At 43.7% G+C, this 23,421-nt stretch overlaps 1 protein-coding gene across 1 annotated transcript in view; it reads right to left on the bottom strand.

Annotated features, from left to right (window-relative positions):
• The window catches only part of LOC307102562 (uncharacterized protein C10orf67, mitochondrial), a gene marked incomplete at both ends in the record, with an annotated part of 171,412 nt that overhangs the window by 110,280 nt on the left and 37,711 nt on the right, over nucleotides 1–23,421 (bottom strand). The window contains one exon of the mRNA XM_079776167.1: nucleotides 9,703–9,837. Coding sequence (XP_079632293.1) covers nucleotides 9,703–9,837 — 135 coding nt within the window. The remainder of the gene's footprint in view (nucleotides 1–9,702; nucleotides 9,838–23,421) is intronic.

Raw genomic sequence — 23,421 nt, 5'->3', positions numbered from 1 at the left:
TTAAAATAGTTTCAAAAAATATTTTCCTCTGTGATCATAATGGCCTAAAAGAAAAATAAGTGGGTATAATGTTTTGTGTAACAATAATTTCTTAAAAATCAAGCGACTTAGTAAAGTAGTTAGGTCAGAGTTAATATTTAAAATAATGTTAAGTTTTGCCCTGAGCCCAATTACAAATCTTCATGAGTTTAATTCACCTTTTCATTTAAATTATTTGAGCTTGATTAATTCTTAATTAACATATCTAATAGTTATGTTTTCTTTTTTTTCCTTTATTATTTATTTATTTATTTTTATTTTTTTTTTTACAAATCACTTTTTTTATTAAGGTATTATATGTGTACATATCTTACCATTGCACCCCCCACCCCACTCCCATATATGCCCTCACCCCCCAGAGTTTTGAGTAGTTATGTTTTCTTATTAGCGGAGAAATCCAGTTATTAATGTCTTGTCCCACAGGGTTAAATTTGAAATGATTACAGAATGCATTTATAGACTAAAAAGGTATTTATTTATTTATTTATTTATTTATGGACTAAAAGGGTTTTTAAATAACAATCAAACAATATTTGCCTGGCTAGGCTTACGCATACGTTTCCTAACAGCGACAAAATATGAACATCCACAGTGGATTACATGAGCGCCGTTACCTTAAAATAAACAAGAACTATTTGAATTAATCAGGTGAAGTCTAAAATTTGTAAGACCTCAGTTTAAATCTCTGTCTATGCAAACAGTGATTACCTTGTAAGAAGGTTTCAGGATAACTTACAACAAAAGACTTTAAAGTTATAGTTTTAGTATAATTTGCTGGAAGAAAGGCTGCAGTGCAAAGGCTGGTAGCAGCTAATACCTAAATTCATTTTCTAAAAAATCTTCTTTAAAAGTAGGAAACAAGGAAAACACATTTAACTCAGATTCATTTTCTCCACATAGCCATCCACAGCTCCTGTTCTTATCAGGTTAACCTTTAGCTCTGTCCCCACCATCTGTTAGCTGTAGGAACTGCAAGTAATTAACTATTCAGACTCAAAAGGCAACGAGGACACTCATTAGCAAAATGAACAAAGGGATAGCTCTGGGCCGCACCGGTCATCTGTTACACTGAGTGGCAGGTTTTGTGATGGTGCTCCTTCTACCATCTGCCCACACCACTAGTTTTGGTTTACTTAAATCACGAGACTTATTTAAAATATACTGCATTAATAAACCAGGGTTAGGGAGATCATTAAAAGGTGGTTAACTAGATGTTGCTAATTGAAAGCCATGTTGTATAGATGAGAAATTGTGTGTGATTCATGACCATCCTGTAATTTTAAGTTTATAAAGGAACTTGCCAATTTAAAATGTTCCTATCATGTGAAAAGTAGGACTTCTGGTGGTGGCTTATGCCCTATTTTGCTTGTAAACAGTCGCAAGATGTGCAGATTCACTGTTCCCAGGTTTTTTTAATTCCAAACTATTTTTGAAAGAATCGTTTCTGAAAACTGGTATACTCTAGTGCCTTGCTACTCAAAGGGCAGTCCATGGACCAGGAGCCGAAGCGTTACCTGGGAGCTTACTGGAAATGCAGAATCTCAGGCCCCAGCCCAGCCCGACTATCGGAAGCTGTATGTTAACAATTGCTGCAGGCGATCCACATGCACAGTGAAGTCTGAGAAGTGCTGTTTAGAGCAACGCCTGTGCCTTCTCAGCAGTCTCCCTTCTGCCGTGTCGGTGCCTCGATTCTGCAGGCTCCATGCACACTGCTCGGACATCTCAATTTGATGCTGGGGGTGGAGCACGTTCTGATGCACGCCCCGGCTGCAAGGCAGTCACAGAGCAAAGCAGGTGCTTTCCCAGTGAGTGACAACCGGGAAGTGGCATGCTGGGGCAGTGAAGCCCTGCAGAGCTGCCACTCTTGAATGACAGCTCTGTTGTAGAACTGTCAGCAACAAGCAGTTATGTTCACCTACGGGAGTGGGGGGTGTGTGCATGAGTGATAGTTGCACAGCTCATATGTGGTGGGGTAAGAAAAAAAAGAAAAGGTATTTGCAAAGGAACTCAATTGCAATTAAAACACATATGTGGCAGGGCCGGGGTGGCTCAGTGGTTGAGCATCGACCTATGAACTAGGAGGTCAGGGTTAGATTCCCAGTCAGCCCATGTGCCCAGGTTGCGGGTTCCATCCCCAGTGGGGTCATGCAGGAGGCAGCCAATCAATGAATCTCTCTCATCATTGATGTTTCTATCTCTCTACCTCCCTCTTCCTCTCTGAAATCAATAAAAATTTTTCTTTATTGATTAAGGTATTACATATGTGTCCATATCCTCCCATTGCACCCCCAACCCCTCCCCAATCCTGCCCTCACCCTCACCCTCAACCCCTGTAGTCTGTGTCCATTGGTTAGGCTTATATGCATGCATAAAAGTCCTTTGGTTGATCTCTCCCCCTTACTCCCACCCTCCCCTACCTTCCCTCTGAGGTTTGAGCATCTGATCGATGCTTCTCTGTCTCTGGATCTGTTTTTGTTCATCAGTTTATATTGTTCATTATAATCCACAAATGAATGAGATCATGTGATATTTATCTTTCTCTGACTGACTTATTTCACTTAGCATAATGCTCTAGCTCCATTCATGCTGTTGCAAATGGTAGGAGTTCCTTCCTTTTTTACAGCAGCATAGTATTCCATTGTGTTGATGTATCACAGTTTTTTAATGAAAATATATATTTTTAAAAACACATATGCGCATGCACACATATCCATGCACCTGCACAAATACTCTGACAAACTAGCCTGCTTTAGTTTTCAAGGGGATTTATCAACGTACAGCTTGGCAACCTGATAACTCCAAGGGCATGCAGTTAAGTCACAATGGTTTCCTACAGAACTAAACCTGAAAAGAAGCTCAGTCCTTGAATGAAGTTATTCTCAGGAAAATTCAACATTAAGGATGTGTGACCTGGAGAGTTAAGGCTTCTGTAACTTGAAGAGCTTCCTTTTCTAATTTTCATTTTGTTATAAATATAAATTAAACTAACTGTTTATTAAACTTTCATTTTTCACTGTTCTAAGGTCATAATACTACATTTTTGACAGATGTCTCTCAAAAACAGCCCTGGAGAGAGATTAGGACTACTTATTAACTGTAAAGCTATCTATGTGATTTGACTATCAGTAAGAATTAATCAGAGTGTTTTCCCACTGTTTATTCAATTTCTTTGTTTCAAGTTTTTTGTTTTTTTTCCCCCAAGTTATTTCCATTGCTACTTTGGAACTTTCTAATTGTTTCTCTAAATTCTGTTTTCCAAATCTATTTTCAGATCCTTGGCAACTCAAACTTTTTTATACCACTAGAGGGAGCAGGTGTATAAGATGAAATTTTAAATAAAAAGTTGTATCCAGAATTTAAGTGGCATGGAGTTTTAGGAAAGCTAGTTTTTAGAGGATTATTTGAAAAGTATTTTTCCAGAGTTATTTTCTACAGTATGTGATCTGTTTTTGTGGCATTTATTTCGTGTTCTTGAAATGCGCACTAGTCCTGGTGAAGCTGGGAAAACGTATGGACCCAGTTAATCAGATTTATCTCATCTTCCTCAAATCTTAGGGTGTTTACATGAAAATGGATGTGGTCACCTTGGGGAAAAATTGAAGAAGATTAGCCAGGTCCGTGGGATGCCAACCTGAGCCAAAGAACACCCTGCTTACAGGGCAGCAGGGTGGAAACTCCCACCTCTTGTCCTCCTCACAAAGCCACCTCCATCCTTGTCCAGGACATTCAGACAGACCAGGTAACCAGCTGACAACACTTAGAGATGAAAACACTCCCAGTTAGACCTCATGTTTTAGTGGAATGAGTTCAATTAGCAAGTTGGGACCTTATCAACAGTCCAGAGGCCTGCTCAGTGCATTTCATGGAAGGTCAACCGGAAGGGCACATAAACTTAGAGCTTCCTCATAATGATAACTAGAATTCATAGGCTTATCTTTTTTCAAAGAACTCAAAGCAATTCATATCCAGTACAACAGGTACCCTTCTCATAACTCTCTCTTAGCCAGGCAGGTATCACTTTCCAGTTCACAAATGGAAAATAAATGAATCAAAATGGCCTTGCGAATTGATGCTGCATTTCTTTGGCCAAGGCAAAACTAACAGCTGAAACCCAAACATTTTTTTTAGCCTTTTATATTGAATAATTTTACCTAAAAAATAGTGGTAATATAGACCCATGAAAAGGTTCAGGAAAGTAAATGCAAAAACTGGATCTTCCTTCACCTCCAAGGTCAACATTCCTTCACCAACCTGAGCCAGTTAGTAAGCAAAGTCCTTTAGAAGGATACATGTTCAATTCCTTGTCTCTTCTAACTTCAAAGTTATAAGTGTGGAATTTAAGATTATACTTAAAGGGACCACCAGCTCATAAGTGTTTCTTCCTAGTGATTTTATTTGTAACTTCTCATATTTTTATTAGTGTCTCAATATTTACATGTATTATACATGTGACATATTAATTATAATAATATACATTATAATAGAAATATACATTATCCTATATAATAAAAGGATAATATGCAAATTGTCCCCTTGACCGGGAGTTCGATCAGTGGGCAGGGCCGACCTGCCAACTGCCTGTGGCTCCTCCCACCAGCCGACCCTGCCCCTGATTGGTCCCCCTACCCCTATCGGGGGTGGGGCTGGCCAGCCAACCTCCTGCATCTCCTCCCTCCAGCCAGCCTGGCCTGATCGGCCCAGATCGGGGAGGGCCGGCCAGACCCCACCCGTGCACGAATTCGTGAACCAGGCCTCCAGTAATAATATAATCATATACTAGTATATGTGTTTATACTAGAGGCCCAGTGCATGAAATTTGTGCATGGGTAGGGTCCCTAGGCCTGACAGATCAGGGCTGATTGGGGCTTTCCGGCTGCTGGCTTGGGCTTTCCTTCCAGCTGCCGGCTGGGGTCTTCCTTCATTCCGTGCCGCACCCTGGTGGTCAGCACACGTCATAGTGAGGGATTGGTCTCCCAGTTGAACTCCCGTGGGGACAATTTGTATAGGCTTTTATATATATAGATATATGTATATGTATATATAAAACAACCTTTAATCCTTACTGTAGAGCACAGAGCTCCACTTCCTTCTGTAGGCTGTGGATTCAGCTGGACCTCAGGCTCATATGCCATTTACTAGCTGTATGTCTAGTGGGAAGTTACTTAACCACCCTGTCTCTGCTTCCTCATTTGTAAACTGATCTGTGAGATAAGAAGAGGTACCAGTTTACCCCATTCCATGTTCTTGCCTCCTTTGTCAAATATTAATTGACCATAAAGGCATGGGTTTATTTCTCTGCTCTATATTCTGTTCCATTGACCTATATATCTGTTGTTATGCCAGTACCATGCTGTTTTGAGTACTATGGCTTTGTAGTATAGCTTGATTATCAGGTAGTGTGATACCTCCAACTTTGTTTTTCTTTCTCAAGACTACTGAGGCCATTTGGGGTTTTTCGTTGTTCTGTATGTTTTTGAAATATTTGTTCTAGATCTGTGAGCTATGCCATTGGTATTTTAATAGCAATTGTGTTAAATTTGTAGATTGTGTTGGATAGTATGGAAATTTTAATGGTGTTAATTTTTCCTATCCATGAATATGGTATATGCTTCAACTTATTTGTATCCTCCTCAATTTCTTTCTTCAGTATCTTATAATTTTCCAAGTACAGATCTTTTACCTCCTTGGCTAAATTTATTCCTAGGTACCATTTTTGTTGTTGTTGTTGCAATAGTAAATGAGATTGTTTTCTTAATTTCTCTCTGTAATAGTTTATTATTGATGTATAAAAATGCCACTGATTTCTTTTTTTAAAAAATTATTTATTGTTGAAAGTATTACATATGTCTCTTTTCCCCCATTGACCTCTCCCAGCTCACTCCTGCCAATTTCTGAATATTAACTTTATATCTTACTACTTTGCCAAATTCATTTATCAGGTTTAGTAATTTTTGGTGGAGTCTCAGTCTCTTCAATAAATGGCATTGGAAAAATTGGACAAATACATGCAAAAAAAAAAAATGAAACTAGACCACCAACTTATACCATACACAAGAATAAACTCAAATTGGACTAAAGAGTGAAATATAAGTCACAAAACCATAAAAATCCTAGAAGAAGCCAGAGGCAGTAAAATCTCAGAAATTTCTAGTAGCAATATTTTTGCAGATATATTTCCTTAGGCAAGGGAAACAAAAGAAAAAAATAAACAATAGGACTACATCAAACTAAAAAGCTTTTGTATAGCAGAAGAAACAATCAACAAAATGAAAAGGGATCCCACTGAATGGGAGACCATATTTACTAATGGCACATCTGATAAGGCCGTTAACTTCCAAAATGTATAAAAAACGTATACTACTCAACACCAAGAGGACAAACAACCCAATTAAAAAATGGGCAAAGGACCTGAATAGACACTTCTCTAAAGAGTACATACAGATGGCCAAGAGACATATGAAAAAAATGCTCAACATCACTAATCATCACAGAGATGCAAATTAAAACCACAATACAGTAAGACATCTCCTCACGCCTGTCAGAATGGCTATCAATAAATCAACAAACAAGTGCTGGCAAGGATGTGAAGAAAAGGGAACCCTGGTAATGCAGATTGGTGCAGCCACCATGGAAAACAGTATGGCGTTTGCTCAAAAATTTAAAAATGGAATTGCCTTTTGATCCAGTGATCCCACTTCTGGAAATATACCCAAAGTAACCCAAAATATTAATTTGAAAGAATATATGTCCCCTATGTTCTTAGCAGCATTATTTAGTACTAGGGGCCCGGTGCACGAAATTCGTGCACTGGGGAGGGGTCCCTCAGCCCAGCCTGCCCCCTGTCACATACTGGGGGAGCCCTCAGGGGATGTCCTATGGATGGCTTAAGCCCACTCCCCATTGGGAGCAGACCTAAGCCACAGTCTGGCTTCCCTTTGCTTGAGGCGACCGGGCTGATCAGGGGAAGGCGCCCGCCCCATCACCCCTCTGCTGTAGCCACTGCCAGTCACCGCAGCCACCAAGGTATTTTCATCACCACAGACCCCAGTCCCTTCACCATGAAAAAATGACAACTTTCTTTAAGCATTTTCAAGATGTGTCTTTCATAGAATATGACATTTCCTTTTTTTTTTTTTTATCCTCACCTGAGGATATGTTTCCATTGATTTTTTCCCCTTCCCTCTGATCCCAAGCTCAGCCCCTTCCTAAGCCTAAAGTCTCCACCTCAGGCTTTAGGCTTGGGAAGGGGTTCCCCCCCACACACACACACACAGAACCTCTGATCACAGGCTCAGCCCCTACCCAAGCCTAAAGCCTCCACCCCAGGTTTCTGCTTGGGAAGGAGTCCCTCCCCACCTCCTGCACCTCCGATAATAGGCTTGGCCCCTTCCTAAGCCTGAAGCCTCCACCCCAGGCTTTAGGCTTGGGAAGGGGTTCCCTCCAAGCCTAAAGCTTCCACCGCAGGCTTTAGGCTTGGGAAGGGGTCCCCGCCCTCCTCCGGCACCTCTGATCATAGGCTTGGCCCTCTCCTAAGCCTAAAGCCTCCGCTCCAGGTTTAGACTTGGGAAGTGGTTGTCCCCCCACCACCACCCCCTGCTCAGAACTTCCGATTGCAGGCACATCCCCTTCCCAAGCCTAAAGCCTCCTCCCCAGGTTTAGGCTTGGGAAGGAGTCCCCACCAACCCCCCGCACCTCCAATTGTAAGTTCAGCCCCTTCCCAAGCCTAAAGCCTCTGCCCCAGGTTTAGGCTTGGGAAGGGGTCTTCCCCCACCCCCCGCCCGGAACCTTCGATCACAGGCTTGACCCCTTCCTAAGTCTAAAGCCTCTGCCCCAGGTTTAGGCTTGGGAAGGAGTTCCCCCTCCTGCACCTCTGATTACAGGCTCAGCCCCTTCCCAAGCCTAAAGCCTCTGTCCCAGGTTTAGGCTTGGGAAGTGGTTTCCCCCACCCCTAACCCCCTCCGCCCCTCCCATCACAGGCTCAGCCCCTTCCCAAGCCTAAAGCCTCTGCCTGATGGCCAGCTGGGAGTGACCTGGGTGCCAAGGAGGATCCCTGGACCCAGGTCTGTATGCAAATTAACCATCATCTTGGTTGGGTTAATTTGCATACTCGCCCTGATTGGCTGGTGGGCGTGGCTTGGGTATAGCGAGCGTGTGGTCAATTTGCATATTACTCTTTTATTAGGTAGGATAACTAGAGGCCTAGTGCACAAATTTGTGCATGGGTGGGGTCCAGCCAGCCCACCCCTATCGGTCAAGGGAACAATTTGCATATTAGCTTTTTATTATATAGGATAGCCAAGATATGATAACAGCCCAAGTGGCCATTAATAGATGAGTGGATAGGAAAGCTGTGGTACATTTACTCAATAAAATACTACTTAGCCGTAAAAAAGAAAATCTTACCTTTTGTGACAGCATGAATGCACCTGGAGATTATTATGCTAAGTGAAATAAGCCAGTCAGAGAAAGACAAATACCAGATTATCTCACTTATATGTGGAATCTAATGAACAAAATAAAATGACGAACAAAATAGAAACAGAAGCAAGGACACATGGAACAGAGTGACAGCTGTCAGAGGGGAAGGGGTTTGGGGGACTGGATGAAAGAAGGAGAAGGGATTAAGCAAAATATGACACATAGACACAGACAATAGTGTGGTGATAGCCAGAGGGAAAGGGGGCTGGGGCAGGTGGAGGTGGGCAAAGGGGGATGGGAATTGGGACAGAAAGAGAGTTTGCTTGGGGCGATGGGCACACAATGCAGTGTGCGGGTGATGTTTTGTTGAGTTGTACACTTGAAGCCTTGTATGATTTTGTGAACCAAGCTCATCCCAACAAATTCAATTGGAAAAGAAAAAAGAGGTACCACTGATGAGGCACCTCGCATCTGCCAGTTGATATTCAATAGATTGTTATTCCTCCAGCCTCCCTGCAAGCCTCTCCTACTCGTCTGATCAGCCTCTTGCTCTCAGACGTAAGAATAAAACCCCTCTGTGGCTTGGACTGTGGCTGAGCCAGGATAACCCAGGGGCTCAGAGCTGACGAGATGAAAATGAATTCATCTTCAGGGTCCACACTTTCCACAGCCCTTAAAATTCTTCTCCTTGACAGGAGTATAGGCTCTCGTTTTCGCTCTCTCTCTTTCCAGTTTGTTCCCATCAGTCTTTTGAGCAGGAAAGCAGCTCTTGGCTCCCACTTCAACAGAAAGAACTGGGGGGAAACCCTCTGAGACGTTTCTTCTTGATATTTCTCCTTAAGGTCATCCTGTTCCAAGCTGGCTTCAGGGAAGCCTTTGACTTGGGGAGATAGTTTTGTGTCTTTCAAGCTATCTGGTCTGTAAAAAAGGATAGGAATCTTCAGAATTAAAACAGAAGTCTATTTAAAGGCTCCTCTAGAGTGGAAACATTTTTTTTGCAGTGGAAGACAAGTTATTTTATTCCTATTATTTTAAAATTGAGAACAATTTTATTGCTCTTATTTATAACTATTATGGGTTTTCTAGAATGTGCCATTGAGCAGAAAAGGGTTGGACTCGCTTATGTTGTGGAGAGATGCCCAAGATACATTACCTGTATTTCCTTGATTCTTAAGCCGAGCTTTTAGATAGTTATAACTTTATTTACAGATACTTAAATTAATTATTCTTTGCTTTGAAACTTACTTCATAATGTTCTAATTCTGCTTTTAATTTCTTAATCACTTCTTCCTGGTCCTTCAGTTTTAGTACCAAAATATTTACTTTGTCAGTAGTTAAGTCATGCATAGAAGGAATCTCTTCTTCTACCTCAAAGAATTGCTGCAGGGAGAAAGGGGAATAAACAGAATTAAAAATCAGACATCTACCACCACCATAAACCATTTCATGTTTTATTTAAGTTACAGCCTTGTAAGTTATTTTATTTTTGTAATGTGTACACAATTTTTAGTAAAAATATTTATATGGACTGATATGTTGAAGTATTGTGGACTATAGCACAGTATTATTCTGGTCAGGGCACCAGGTTGTGGGTTCAATCCCCAGTCGGGTATGTATGGAAGGCAACCAATTGATTTTTCTCTCTCTCACATATGTTTCTCTCTCTCTCTCTCTCTCTCTCTCTCTCTCTCTCTCTCTCTCTCTCCCTCTCTCTCTCCTTCTCCCTCTCCCTCTCCCTCTCCCTGAAAACAATAAGAACATGTCATTGGGTGAGGATTTAAACAAATAAATAAATAAATTGCTCTATATTATGAATACCAGTAGACTGAGAAGAAGAATATTTTGAGGTGGAATTAAAAGTTCAGCCAGGAACAAAACACTGACATAGTCTATACAGCCACTAATAAAAAAATCAGTATATAAATATGCAGTAGACATAAAAAAAAGTAAAAACAATAACCTACATGGTAATAACAGCTTTTTTAATTAGGTGATTTTTTTTTTTTAATCTCCACCTGAGGATATTTTTTCCATTGCTTTTCAGAGAGAGTAGAAGGGAGGGGAGGAGGGAGAGACAGAAACATGGATGTGAGAGAGACACATCAACTGGCTGCCTCCCACACTCGCCCCAACTCGGGGTGAGGAGCTAATCTGCAACCCAGGAATTGAACCTGCAACCCTTCTGTGTGTGGGCTGATGCTCTAATTACTGAGAAACACTGTCCAGGGCTAAATTGGGTGACTTTTAAAGAACAGCACTGATTATGTAATCTATTCTTCCCATCTATTCATAGCTAAGCCTACAAATAAAACACTTTGCAGAGGCCAAGACACATTACCCCACTAGTTCCCTGGGTGTTACAAAGGCATCTCAAATGCAACAGGTCCAAACACAGTTCACCATCTTCATGGTCACCCATTCTGTCTCACCCCATTAACAGCAGCACAAGCCTGAAACTTATTTTCTGTCATTTTAAGCCCTTCTACTCCCTCACCATTTCACCAAATCTATTCAGTCCACTCCTAAATGTCTCCTAAACCCACCCTCTCCTTCCCTGTCCCACTACCTTGTTCGCCTGGGCTATTGTAATAGCCTGTTAACGTGCCTCCCTCCCTCCCCTTTTGTGCTCTCCAATCAATCTCCACACTGTGACCAAAATGATCTTTCTAAAATGCAACTCTCTCCATCTCTAACAGGCTAAAACCCAACTCCCTCTGCACGGTGCACAAAATAGCACCGTTCACGATCTGCTGCCAGCTTACCCGGCCACTAACTCACGTTAGTCATCTCTTCCCTCTCTCCCATCCAAACTGGGCATTTTACCAGTACTGATACTCAGCATGCAAGTTCTCAGGCACACCATGCTGCCAGGTCTCTATGCCCTTGCACTTGGAGGTCCTACCCCACTCAACAATTTCTACTTGTCAATCAAACAGAATAGCATTAGATTAGGCTAGCCTGAGTCTGCAGACCAGCTCTGCAGTCACTTAGTAGCTTTGTGACCCTGAACAAGTTTCTCAGACCCTCTTTATCTCAGTGTTATCATCTGTAATAGTAATAGTACCTGAATCATTAAGAATTTTAAAAGGTAATGAACAGTGTCTATAACACACTCAGCTCCTAATAAGTTTTATATCTTAGCATTTATGAATGCTGTTATTGTTTATCATTCCAACCCAGATGTTACCTGCTCTGGGGAACCTTAAACTCACACATACACCTTCAATTCCAAGCCAAAACCACCTCTCTCCTGCCCACCTGCCTTCCACCACTGTGTTCTGACAGGCTGGCCAAGTCATCTTCAAAACACAGCACAAACCACCCAGGGGAGCTCATTTAAAATCCCACCAGGAGCTACTGCACAGCTCAGCCAGCCTGCCTTTTGGCTGTGCCCGATCTTTATGGACTTCAGGACAGAGAGGGTCACAGTTCTTCAGAACAAAAAGTTTTACTTCTGACATTTCATAAAGTAACTGTGAGGCCCAAACACATTGGCTTCATTTCTCTTCCTCTCCAGGAATGTTTCTGATGTCTTTCTGGTGTTTATGGAACCATCTGGACTCAAGACAAGATGAGTGGAAAACAGTTCTATTTTCCTTCCCACCTCTTCAAATCAGGTCTCCAGTCTCCTATCTCCTAACTCCTCAAAAAATTCTCAGGAATGTGCTCTGGCTTTTTTTTTTTTTTTTTTACTTTTAGACAATAACAACAAGTAAATTTATAAAGGAAATAAAGATTGGAAGAAAGCACAAGCCAAAACAAAAACAAACCCAAATCCTAATCCAGCCTACTCCTACCCATAAAAGCTCCTGTCTTTTCCCAGCTCTGGCCTCCCTTACACTTACTTGGCAGCCTGTGGGAGATAAGGGGTTGAGACTGATTTTTCTAGTATCCAGAGATTTGGTTAAATCTAACTGTGGCTGTGAAGGTATTTTTTTAAAAAAATATGACATAAACATTTGAATCAGTAGACTGAGTAAAGCAGATTACCTTCCATAATGTGGGTGGGCCTCATCCAATCAGTTTAAAACCTTCAGAGAAAGACTGCGATCCCCAGAGGAAGAGGGGATGCTGTCAGCAGACTTGAGCTGTAACATCAACTCTTCCGTTAGTCTTTAGCCTGCTGGCCTACCTTACAAATTTCAGATTTGTCAGCCCCTAGAATCACATGAGCCAATTCCTTAAAATTTCCCTCTCTCTCTCTCTCTCCCTCATGTCCTCTTGGTTCTGTTTCTTTGGAGAATCCTAACTAACAATATCTATATCTAAAGATCCTAAACTCACACATACATCTTCAATTCCAAGCCAAAACCACAGTGTTTATTTATTTACTAGGGGCCCAGTGCACGAAATTCTTGTACTTGGGGGGGTGCGGTCCCTCAGCCCGGCCTGCGCCCTCTTGCTGTCCAGGGGCCCTAGCAGGGAGCAGGTCTAAGCCAGCAGTCAGACATCATTAGCGCTGCCTTGGAGGTGGAAGAGGCTCCAGCCACCACCGCTGCGCTCACCATTCGTGAGCCCAGCTCAGGGCTTCTGGCTGAGCGGCGCTCCCCCTGTGGGAGTGCACTGACCACCAGGGGCTATCTCCTGTGTTGAGCGTCTGCCCCCTGATGGTCAGTGTGCGTCACAGCAACCAGTCGTTCTGCCATTCGGTCAATTTGCATATTAGACTTTTATTATATAGGATGGAACTACCTGACAGTCAATGTGCCCCCCCTGAGGGGACCCGGATTGCGAGAGGGAGCAGCCCAGGCCGAGGGACCCCACTGGTGCATGATCAGGGCTGGGGAGGGACACAGGAGGTTGGCCAGCTGGGGAGGGACCACGGGAGGGCTCCAGGGTGTGTCTGGCCCATCTCGCTCATTTCCGATCAGCCAGATCCCAGCAACAAGCTAACCTACCAGTTGGAGCATCTGCCCCCTGGTGGTCAGTGCACATCATAATGAGCAGTTGAGCTGCCTTAGCATATCATTAGCATATTATGCTTTGATTGGTTGAATGGATGACCAGACACTTAGCATATTGGGCTTTTATTATATAGAATTTTTAAAAATATTTTTATTGATTTCAGAGAGGAAGGGAGAGAGAGAGAGATAGAAACATCAATAATGAGAGAGAATAATTGATCGGCTGCCACCTGCACACTCCACACTGGGGATCGAACTCACACCCGGGCATATGCCCTAACCAGAAATTGAATAGTGACCTCTTGGTTCATAGGTCAACACTCAACCACTGAGCCACATGTCTGGCTACAGTGTTTAGTATGGCCTATCTCCTTTCCATAGTAAACTGGTTCCTGTTTTGCTCAATGCACTGATGTATTTATTTGTTGGCATTCTCTTCATGTAACTGATCTCTTGTCCACACTCTGCTACTGACAGCGTGGCTAGAATACAGGAGAAGAGAAAGGAGCATGAGCATATCTTTGGTCTTTTCATTCACAATAGCAAGAATATTTATTTTGGACTTTAATTTCTTTGGTCTTGCAAGAAGAATTAATATTTATCTTTTAATTTTGCCATTGGCATTTGAAAATGAGAAGGGGTTAATATTCCCATCTGGGGCATAACTGTCAGCTTTTTCTTATTATAATAATTTTGTGCTGTCTTTTGTTATTATGGGCAAAACCTCTTTTTTAAAATAAAAATCTTTATTTTTGAAAGTATTACAGATATCCCCCTTTCCTCCCCATTGCCTCCCTCCACCCAGTTCCCACCCCACCCCAGGCCTTCACCACCCTATTATCTGTGTCCATATGTAATGCATATCTGTATATATAAAAGCCTAATATGATAAGTGTCTGACTGTTCAACCGTTCAACCTTTCGACAGGTAGCTGTTACCACCAGGGGGCAGATGGATTCATGCACTGGTGGGGTCCCTCAGCCTGGCCTGCGGTGATCTGACTAAAACTGGCAGTCTGACAACCCCCAAAAGGTCCTGGATTGCAAGAGGGCGCAGGTCAGGCTGAGGGCCTCTAGTATGCATATAGGACTAGAGGCCCAGTGCACGAAATTTGTGCACAGGGTGGGGGGTCCCCTCAGCCCAGCCTGCACCCTCTCCAATCCAGGATCCCTCAGGGAATGTCTGACTGCCAGTTTAGGCCCGATCCTGCAGATCAGGCCTAAACCGGCAGTTGGACATCCCTCTCACAATCTGCGACCACTGGCCCCTAACTGCTCACCTGCCTGCCTGCCTGATTGCACCTAACTGCCTCCCCCCCTGCTGGCCTGGTCACTCCCAACGGCCCCCCCTGCAGGCGTAGTCACCCCCAACTGCCTCCCCACCAGCCTGGTTGCCCCCAACTGCCCCCTCCTGCCAGCCTGGTCGCCCTTTAGTGCCCACCCCCCACCCCCCGCTGGCCTGGTAACCCCTTACTGCACCCCCTGCTGGTGTGGTTGCCCCCAACTGCCCCCCCCCGCCAACCTGGTTGCCCCTCACTGCTCCCCTCTGCCAGCCTGGTTATCCCTCACTGCCACCCCTAGCCAGTCTGGTTGCCCCCAACTGCCCCCCCCCTGCGGGCCTGGTAGCCCCATGCAGCCTGCTGCTCAGACATTTGGTCACCCCTCACTGCTACCGCTGCTGGCCTGGTCACCCCACAAAGCCTGCTGCTTGGTTGTTTGGTCACCCCTCACTAACTCCCCTGCCAGTCTGATCGCCCCACACAGCCTGTTTGGTCATCCATTCAGTTGTTTTGGATGCGATGGTCGCTTAGCCTTTTATATATAGAGATTATATAGGTTGCTATGATGCGCATTGACCCTCTCAGATTTGTCCGTCTGTTCCATGTTTCCATGTCTCTGGTTTTATTTTACTTATTAGCTTGTGTTCATTAAATTCTTTGTTCATTTATTTTGATTTTTAGATTAAATTGTTGATATGTATTTATTGCCATTTTATTGTTCATTTAAAAAAATATTTTCTTCTTTTTCTTCTTCTTCCTCTTCTTAAAAAATACCCTTTAATATTTCATGCAATACTGGTTTGGTAGTGATGAACTCCTTTAACTTTTTCTTGTCTCTGAAGCTCTTTATCTGACCTTCAATTTTTAATGATAGCTTTGCTGGGTAGAGTAATCTTGGTTGTAGGTCCTTGCTATTCATCACTTTGAATATTTCTTGCCACTCCCTTCTGGCCTTCAGAGTTTCTGTTGATAAATGAGCTGACATTGGTAGAGGTACTCCCTTAGAGGTTACTAACTGCTTTTCTCTTGCTGCTTTTAAGATTCTATCTTTGTCTTTAATCCTTGGCATTATAATTATGATGTGTCTTGGTGTAGCCTCTTTAGGTTCCTCTTGTTTGGGACTCTCTGTGCTTCCTGGACTTGTAAGTCTATTTCTTTCATCAGGTAGGGGAAGTTTTCTGTTATTTATTCAAAGAGGTTTTCAATATCTTGCTTTCTCTCTTCTCCTCTGGCACCCCCATAATGTGAATGTTGGTACCCTCGAAGTTGTCCCAAAGGCTCCTTACACTATTTTCATATTTTTGGAATATTGTTTCTTTTTGCTGTTAAGATTGGGTGTTTTTTGCTTCCTCATATTCCATATTGTTGATTTGATTCTTGGAATCCTCTACTGTTGAATCCCTGTAAATTATTCTTTATTTCAGTTAGTGTATGCTTAATTTCTGACTGGTTCTTTTTTATGTCTTTGAAATTCTAAGATCCTTAAAAGTCTCACAAAGTCCCTTGAAGCTCACTTTGAGTCCCTTTGAAGCTCTTCTTAAGTTCCTTAAGCATCCTTATAACATTGTTTTGAACTCTGTATCAAGTAGCTTGCTTGCTTCCATTTCATTATTTCTCTTTCTGGAGATTTCTTCTGTTCTTTCATTTGTGACATGTTTCTTTGTCTCCGCATTTTTGCTGCTTCCCTCTGTTTGTTCCCATATATTATGTAGAGCTGTTATGCCTCCTGGAATTAGTAGAGTGGCCTTATGTATGTAGTAGGGCCCAGTGGTTCAGCCTTCCCAGTCACCTGAGCTGGGCACTAGGTGCACCCCTGTGTAGGCTATGTGCACCATCTTGTTGTAGTTGAGCTTTGATTGCTGTTGGTGCCACTGGGAGGAGTTGACCTACAGGCCAATTGGCTGTGAGGACCAGCTGTGACTACATTGGAAGAGTAGCTGTGCAGGAGAGACCCCTATGGAGCAGGACTAGCTTCAGTGGGACTTTGGTGCTCACTGAGTCTTCCCCTTGAGTGTGTCACTTGTGGATGTGCCGAGTTATAATCTGGTATGTTCTGAAGCTGTCTACCAGGTGCACTGGCTCTGGAGCCTCCTGAGAGATGCAAAGTCAGCCACTGCCTGGGGCCACCTGGCAGGAGATGCCAAGCTATCTGCAGATGGCTGCTATTTGTATTAGGCTTAAAAGTGCCCAGCAAGGCCAAGCTGTGAAGCAAGGCAGGCTGGAGCTAGCGCTGGGTCTTGGGCCTCTTATCAATAGGTATATGCCATGCTGATGCCAGCTGCTGCTTGTTTAAGACATTTTAGGAAAGTCTGAAGTCTGAGCCAGGACAGGACATTCATATGGAAAAGCAGCTGCAAGCAGCTTGGATAGGACTGCAAGTTGGATGGGGTAAGGTCTCAGGGAATCACCAGGATGGAGCAAACAGTGTGAGGCACACTGATGGAAACTCAGATATGGCTGCCAGTCAGCTCTGGGACAGGGGAGGTTTCAGCACAGGAACAAGACACCTGCAAGCACCTCCATCTGGGAGAAAGCCACCCCCAAGTTCCTGCCCCTATGCCAGACAATCCAGTTTTTCCTCATAAGTCCCTGATTCTCCTAATGCCTCCAGTCAGCACTGATTCCAGCACTGTTCAGCCTGTTTAGTGCTGACTGGAGTTCAGAGGGAGCTGGACTGTGTAAGTTCATGTGCTGGCCCTTTAAGAGGGACTGCCTGAGTCTCCAGCAGCCTCTGTCACTCAGCCATTATTCCAGCTGGTTTTTACAGCCCAGAGTTACAGGAATTTCTCTTCCCAGCTCTGGAACCCTGGGCTGGGGGGCTGGTGTGGGACTGTGATTAAGAGAAAAAGAAAAATCCAGAAATACTGTTTTCCTTCCATGTGGAGTGATATCCTCCACTCAATTATCTGATTATGATCGTGAAAGAAGAAAGGTGGTCACATCCTGGCCATCCCCTTCTTTTCCCTTCTCTTTGGGATAAGCACTGCAGGAGCATACGCCCTGCCCTGGCAGGAAGAGATCTACCCAGCCACTGCTGCCTGTGATGGGAGTCAAGTCAGCCCGATTCTGGGGTTTGGCACTGAGTAGCCTGTTTTATCAGTAAAACAGATTATCTTTATTTTATTAGAGGCCTGGTGCATGAAATTTGTGCCCGGGGTTTGGGGGAGTCCCCTCAGCCCAGCCTGCACCCTCTCCAATCTGGGACCCCTTGGGGGACGTCTGACTGCTAGTTTAAGCCTGATCCTGCGGATGGGACCTAAACCGGCAGTTGGACATCCCTCTCACAATCCGGGACCACTGGCTCCTAACTGCTCACCTGCCTGCCTGCCTGATCACTTCTAACTGCACCCCCTGCTGGCCTGGTCACCCCCAATTACCCCCCTGCTGGCCTAGTTGCCCCCAACTGCCAACCCCCCACCAGCCTGGTCGCCCCTTACTGCCCCCCCCCTGCCAGCCTGGTGGCCCCCAACTGCCTCCCCCACCAGCCTGGTCACCCCTTACTGCCCCCCCCCCCACAAGCCTGGTCAACCCTTACTGCCCCCCTGCTGGCCTGGTTACCTCCAACTGTCCCCCCCCCCCGATGGCCTGGTCACCCCTAACTCCCCCCCCCCCTGCTGTCCTGGTTGCCCCCAACTGCCCCCCCTGTGGGCCTGGTTGCCCCATGCAGCAGCCTGCTATTCGGTCATTTGGTTGCCCCTCCCTAACCCCCCTGCCGGCCTGTTCGCCCCACGCAGCCTGTTCAGTTGTCCGTTCAGTTGCGATGGTCGCTTAGGCTTTTATATATATAGATTTTATTTTTCAACTGGCCCAGAACCTGGGTGGGAAAGCGGGGAGTTATTTATCAAGTGTCATCGGACTGTTGGGCCTCAGAGGGAGGGTAGGAGAGGGTGGGGGAAGAGGGGAGAGATCAACCAAGGGACTTGTGTGCATGCATACGAGCCTAACCAATGGTTAAGGACAACAGGGGGGTGGGGGCATCCGTGGGGAGGGGTGGGGGATGGGAAATGGGGGGATGAGGACAAATATGTGACACCTTAATCAATAAAGAAATTAAAAAAAAAGTGTCATCACTGCTCCAAATATTTATCTTTCAAGTTTGCAAATCTGAGCATGTTGTGAAAACTGCTTAGAAGTCTTCGATGTCTTCAAGATAAAATATTAATTCCTTAGCTTCACTTTCCTGTGTCACTTCTCACCACTTTCTCCAGCCCTCTCATCTTCCAAACATACCCAACCATTTACAGTTGCCTGACTTGACCTTGCACTTTATGCCTCTATACTGTCAAATAGGACACTTCCTTATCTTCCTCCCATCTTCCTTCAGCTAGCCAAATATTCATCATCTGCCTTCCTCTCTCTCTAAAAAGTCAATCTACACTAATAAAAGAGAAAGATGCAAATTGACTGTACCTCAGTAAGGGGGAGAGATCAACCAAGGGACTTGTGTGCATACATATGAGCCTAATCAATGGACACAGATAACAGGGGGGCGGGGCATGACTGGGGGGTAGGGGATGATGGGGGGATAAGGACACATATGTAAAATAATAATAATAATAAAATAAAATAAAAAGAATGTGTGAGATAACCGGAACCATGAGAACACCTGAGAACGTCTTTCCTGCCATGCTAGCAGTCATCAGCAAGACGGTAAGATTAACTGGGGCTAAAGGGGAAGTATTTTGGACTTATGTTTCTAACCCTTCATGGGTTGGAGCCTTTAGATGGGCTGACACCCCCTCCCCCACTAATGTCACCAATAATACCAACACCTTGGTAATCCAGGAGGACCATGGGTGGGGCAAGGAAGTATAATTACACCAGGGTCGCCACCCAACTTCCCCTTTGTACGACACAAAATCAAACCACTGCTCCTTGGTGTGTAAAATTAAAGAGAGGTTTCTGGCTTGTGTGGACACCAAAGGAAGGGACTACCACTACTTGCTCCTGGGAGAGGTGCAGAAAATGTAACTAAGACCTTGTCTATACAAAAAGAAATTGATAGCCAGTTTGAAATGGAATTGCCATGGCCTAGAGCAAAGAATATCCATACATGATATTATTCTACAATGTCACTATAATTTTACCCAGATTTGTGTTACCCCCATTGCCTATAATAGTACCTCGCACCCTTGGGAATCATCAAAAAAATCATCTTTTTGGTGCTTGGAGACAAAGGTAACACATCTCTTGATAGTTTAGAATTACAACAGCATAATGTACAATTATCCCAAACAAACTTACAAACCAATTCTTTGAATGTCTGGCAGCAATTTAAAAACAATGTGAAAAGATTTAATCCCTTCCACAGTGCAGAGGGCCACCTGGGAAGGCACCTGAGCATTCTATATTGGCACCTCTTGCCCTTTTGGCCAAGAGGGACCCTCTTCGCGCGGTCCAGTTGCCCACAGCTGTTGCCTGAGCTTTCTGTTCATGCCGAGGTTGAAGCATCATGATAGCTGGTACCATGGATCTGTTTCTTGCCAAGTGGGGTGAGCTGGGCCCTCCCTGGAGAAGAAACCTGGGTTCCCCAAGATATGTGATCAATGCTGGGGCCTCGCCAGCAGGCGAGGGGATCCCAAGGCAGGTGCTGGGCATGGAGGCCATGGGGGCATAGGATACAAAGGAGACAGAACCGAACCTCACATCACCCTGCTTGGCCCCGGAGGATGGCTGGTTAGCCAGAGATGGGTAAGATTCCTCAGGGAAGGAACAACCTAAGACAGGCACAGTTGCAGAGGGGCCATCAGGAGAGAACTTGGGGGTCAACAAAGGTGGGGCACAGACCCTCACCCCACCCAACTTTGCAGGGGCCTGAACCTTCATCTCTTCTGAGGGAGGTCTCCTGCCCCCATGGCTGCTTTGCTTCCCATGCACAGCTCAAATCGGGACCCAGGTAACAAACAGAGACTTGGCCGACAGCAGATGCCCTCTCACTATAACAAGACTTGTTTGAGATGTCTTGTAGCCATGGCGTGGGGAAGTGGGTCTTTGATATCCAAATCCAGCCTAGGACCAGGAATGCTCAGGGCCTACTCAAGAAGGCAAATAATCCTTTCCACTAATATACACAGGGTAAAATAAGATTGTTGTTAGAGTGTTGATTTTGACAGGAGAATAGTAGTCAAGTCCTCAGAGTAATTTAAATTGACTAATTGAAACAAGCAAATATTCTAGAAAAACTGAATGTACTGTACCAAAAGCTGTTCTTAAAGTGTTAACAAGAATTTTGATTGGCAATTCATCTCATGGTAAAATTGCATAACATGTAATGACCTAAAGCAGTCATATTTTAGTGCAAAAAATTAAAATGTAAAAGCTATCAAGACTACATTATAAAATTCCCAAAAGCCTCCTAATATTTAAATTTTAAAAAAGGGGGTGATAGCAGAAGAATATCATATAAGGAAAAATATCCTGTAAGTAAATTACATCTAGAAAATTTTTACTTTAGAAAATTAAGTTTAATCTGTAATGCTAACAGCAAGAAACCCATGAAAAAAACACATGGTCTCAAAACAAGCCAGAAGAAAAGCATTTGGGCAAAAAAAAAAAATGAAAAAGGACCCCAAGTCAAATTTATAGAAAATATTCCTTTACTAACTTTTGGTCGAGAATATGTTTGTATATTTTCAGAAAATAACTCCAAGACCATGTGGATTCCTGCAATAGAGAGGAATTGACAGGACTGCTCCAGCCATGAAGACAGAAGAGAAACAGTCCAGAGATGGAAGACGCTGATGTGGCCTTCCCATACTAGCAGACAGCAGTTGTGCACCGCTGAAGGATGCCCAGAACTAAACCAGAGACGGTTGGACCTGCATCACTACCATTTGTCCACCACCCAGAACTGAAATATCATTGCTGACATGTACACATAAGGAAATGTTCGACATTGAAATTGAGACTCAAAAGAACTGTTGGCACAGAAAGAAACTCACTACAGACTGATTCATTTACCTCCCAGCAAATAACCATTATGGCTTGTCTCATTTTCAGTTCTTATAAGTGTATTTCTTGTATCACATGATCTCATGCATCTAAGGGAAATAATGAACAACATAAGCTGAAGAACAAAAACAGACCTGGCAACAGGGAAGCATCAACCAGACTGTCAAACCTCAGAGGGAAAGCAGGGGAGGGGAGGGGAAAGGGGGAGATCAATCAAAGGACTTGTATGCATACATATAAGCCTAACCAGTGGTCATGGACAACAGGGGGGTGGGGGCATACGTGAGGAGGGATTTGGGATGGGAATAGGGGGGTGAGGACAATTATGTGACACCATAACCAATAAAGAAATTTAAAAAACAAACAAACAAAAAAATTTTTTAAAAAAGTCAATCTACACTAATAAAAGAGAAAGATGCAAATTGACTGTACCTCTGCTACGCCCACCAGCCAATCAGGAATGAGTATGCAAATTAATCTGAAAAGATGGCAGCGGCCCCACCCCCCAGCCACTCCGAGCCTGTGGGAGAAGCTGCCCACCCCGCAGTCCCCGGGCACCAGTACCTCGGGCTGGCTGTGGCCCAGGAGACAGAGACGCCTCCCACCCCGTGGCCCCAGGCGCCAGCACTTGCAGCTGCAGCCCAGGCGAAGCCACCTGCCCACCATCCCCTGTGGCTGCAGTCGGCCTGGACGCCTATGGCTGACCAGAGGGAGGGAATCCTGGGTCCCGGGTGTGCGGCCGAGGCAGAGGTGATTAGGGACAATCAAGCCAGCAGGGGAGCAGTTAGGGACGATCAGGCTGGCAGGCAGTCCAGTTTGTGTGCTCAATGCCCAGTAGGAGTTGTGTAGGAGGCAGCCAATCAATGATTCTCTCTCCTTTTCCCTTCCTCTCTGAAAAAAAAAAAAAAATATATATATATATATATATATATATATATATATATATATATATATATATGCAAATATATTTTTTGAGAGACTTAATGAAAAAAACTTAAATTTATTAGATACTAAAATGTTATAATTCTAAAGAAAAACATAATTCTAAAAATATTAAATACAAAAATGCAATGGAGGGTCACAACACTGCATAGATAATGTTAACATAGAGCAACAAAATAGCACAAGTAGCCTGGAGATAAACCTTATTGTTGATATATGATGAGGAGGCCATTAGACTGAGGTGGTTCTAGTACCTTAGCAGCCTAACCAAACCAAAGCCAGCAAATGCCTTAAAGTTAAGAAATAAAAAACTAAGGGCAACCAGTCACAAACAGGCAACTAGGCTTTTCCAAATAAGGTAAATACTCAAGTTCTTGCCAAAGTTCCCTTGATTTGCTCCCACCTTTTCTCTATGTAGGTCCTCCCCATAGCTCCTATTTGTGGAGCACTCCTAGCCCCTCCCCACTGGGCACTGCCACATTCAGATAGATTGGTGCTCAGTAAACTCTTACAAATTTTAATATGCCCAACTCGACTTATCTTTAAACATGAGAAAAACATCATAAATCAATAAAAAATGAAACAATATTCACTAATGATGTTGGAAAAATTGGTTATTAATTTGAAAGCTAGCAACAGTTCTCCCTGACTTTTACTCCTTCTTTCCAAGAGATTTTTATAAGCTCTTAAATGCCTTTATTAAATCCTTGTTTGAAATACTTAGAGTATTTTCTGTTTTCTTATTTGAATCTAAACTGATACATTTCTAGAAAAATATCTTCTTTTATCTGTAAATGTAAATATTATAATACCACACAAGAAATTGCTTTTAAAGTTAAATGGATTTAGACACTTGCTCCATAGCTGAAAAAGTACGCGTACCTGTAT

Source organism: Cnephaeus nilssonii, assembly GCF_951640355.1.
Source record: "Cnephaeus nilssonii genome assembly, chromosome: 1".
Lineage (NCBI taxonomy): Eukaryota > Metazoa > Chordata > Mammalia > Chiroptera > Vespertilionidae > Cnephaeus > Cnephaeus nilssonii.
The sequence above is the reverse complement of the archived record's forward strand: the minus strand, read 5'-3'. Positions and strand labels throughout refer to the sequence as shown.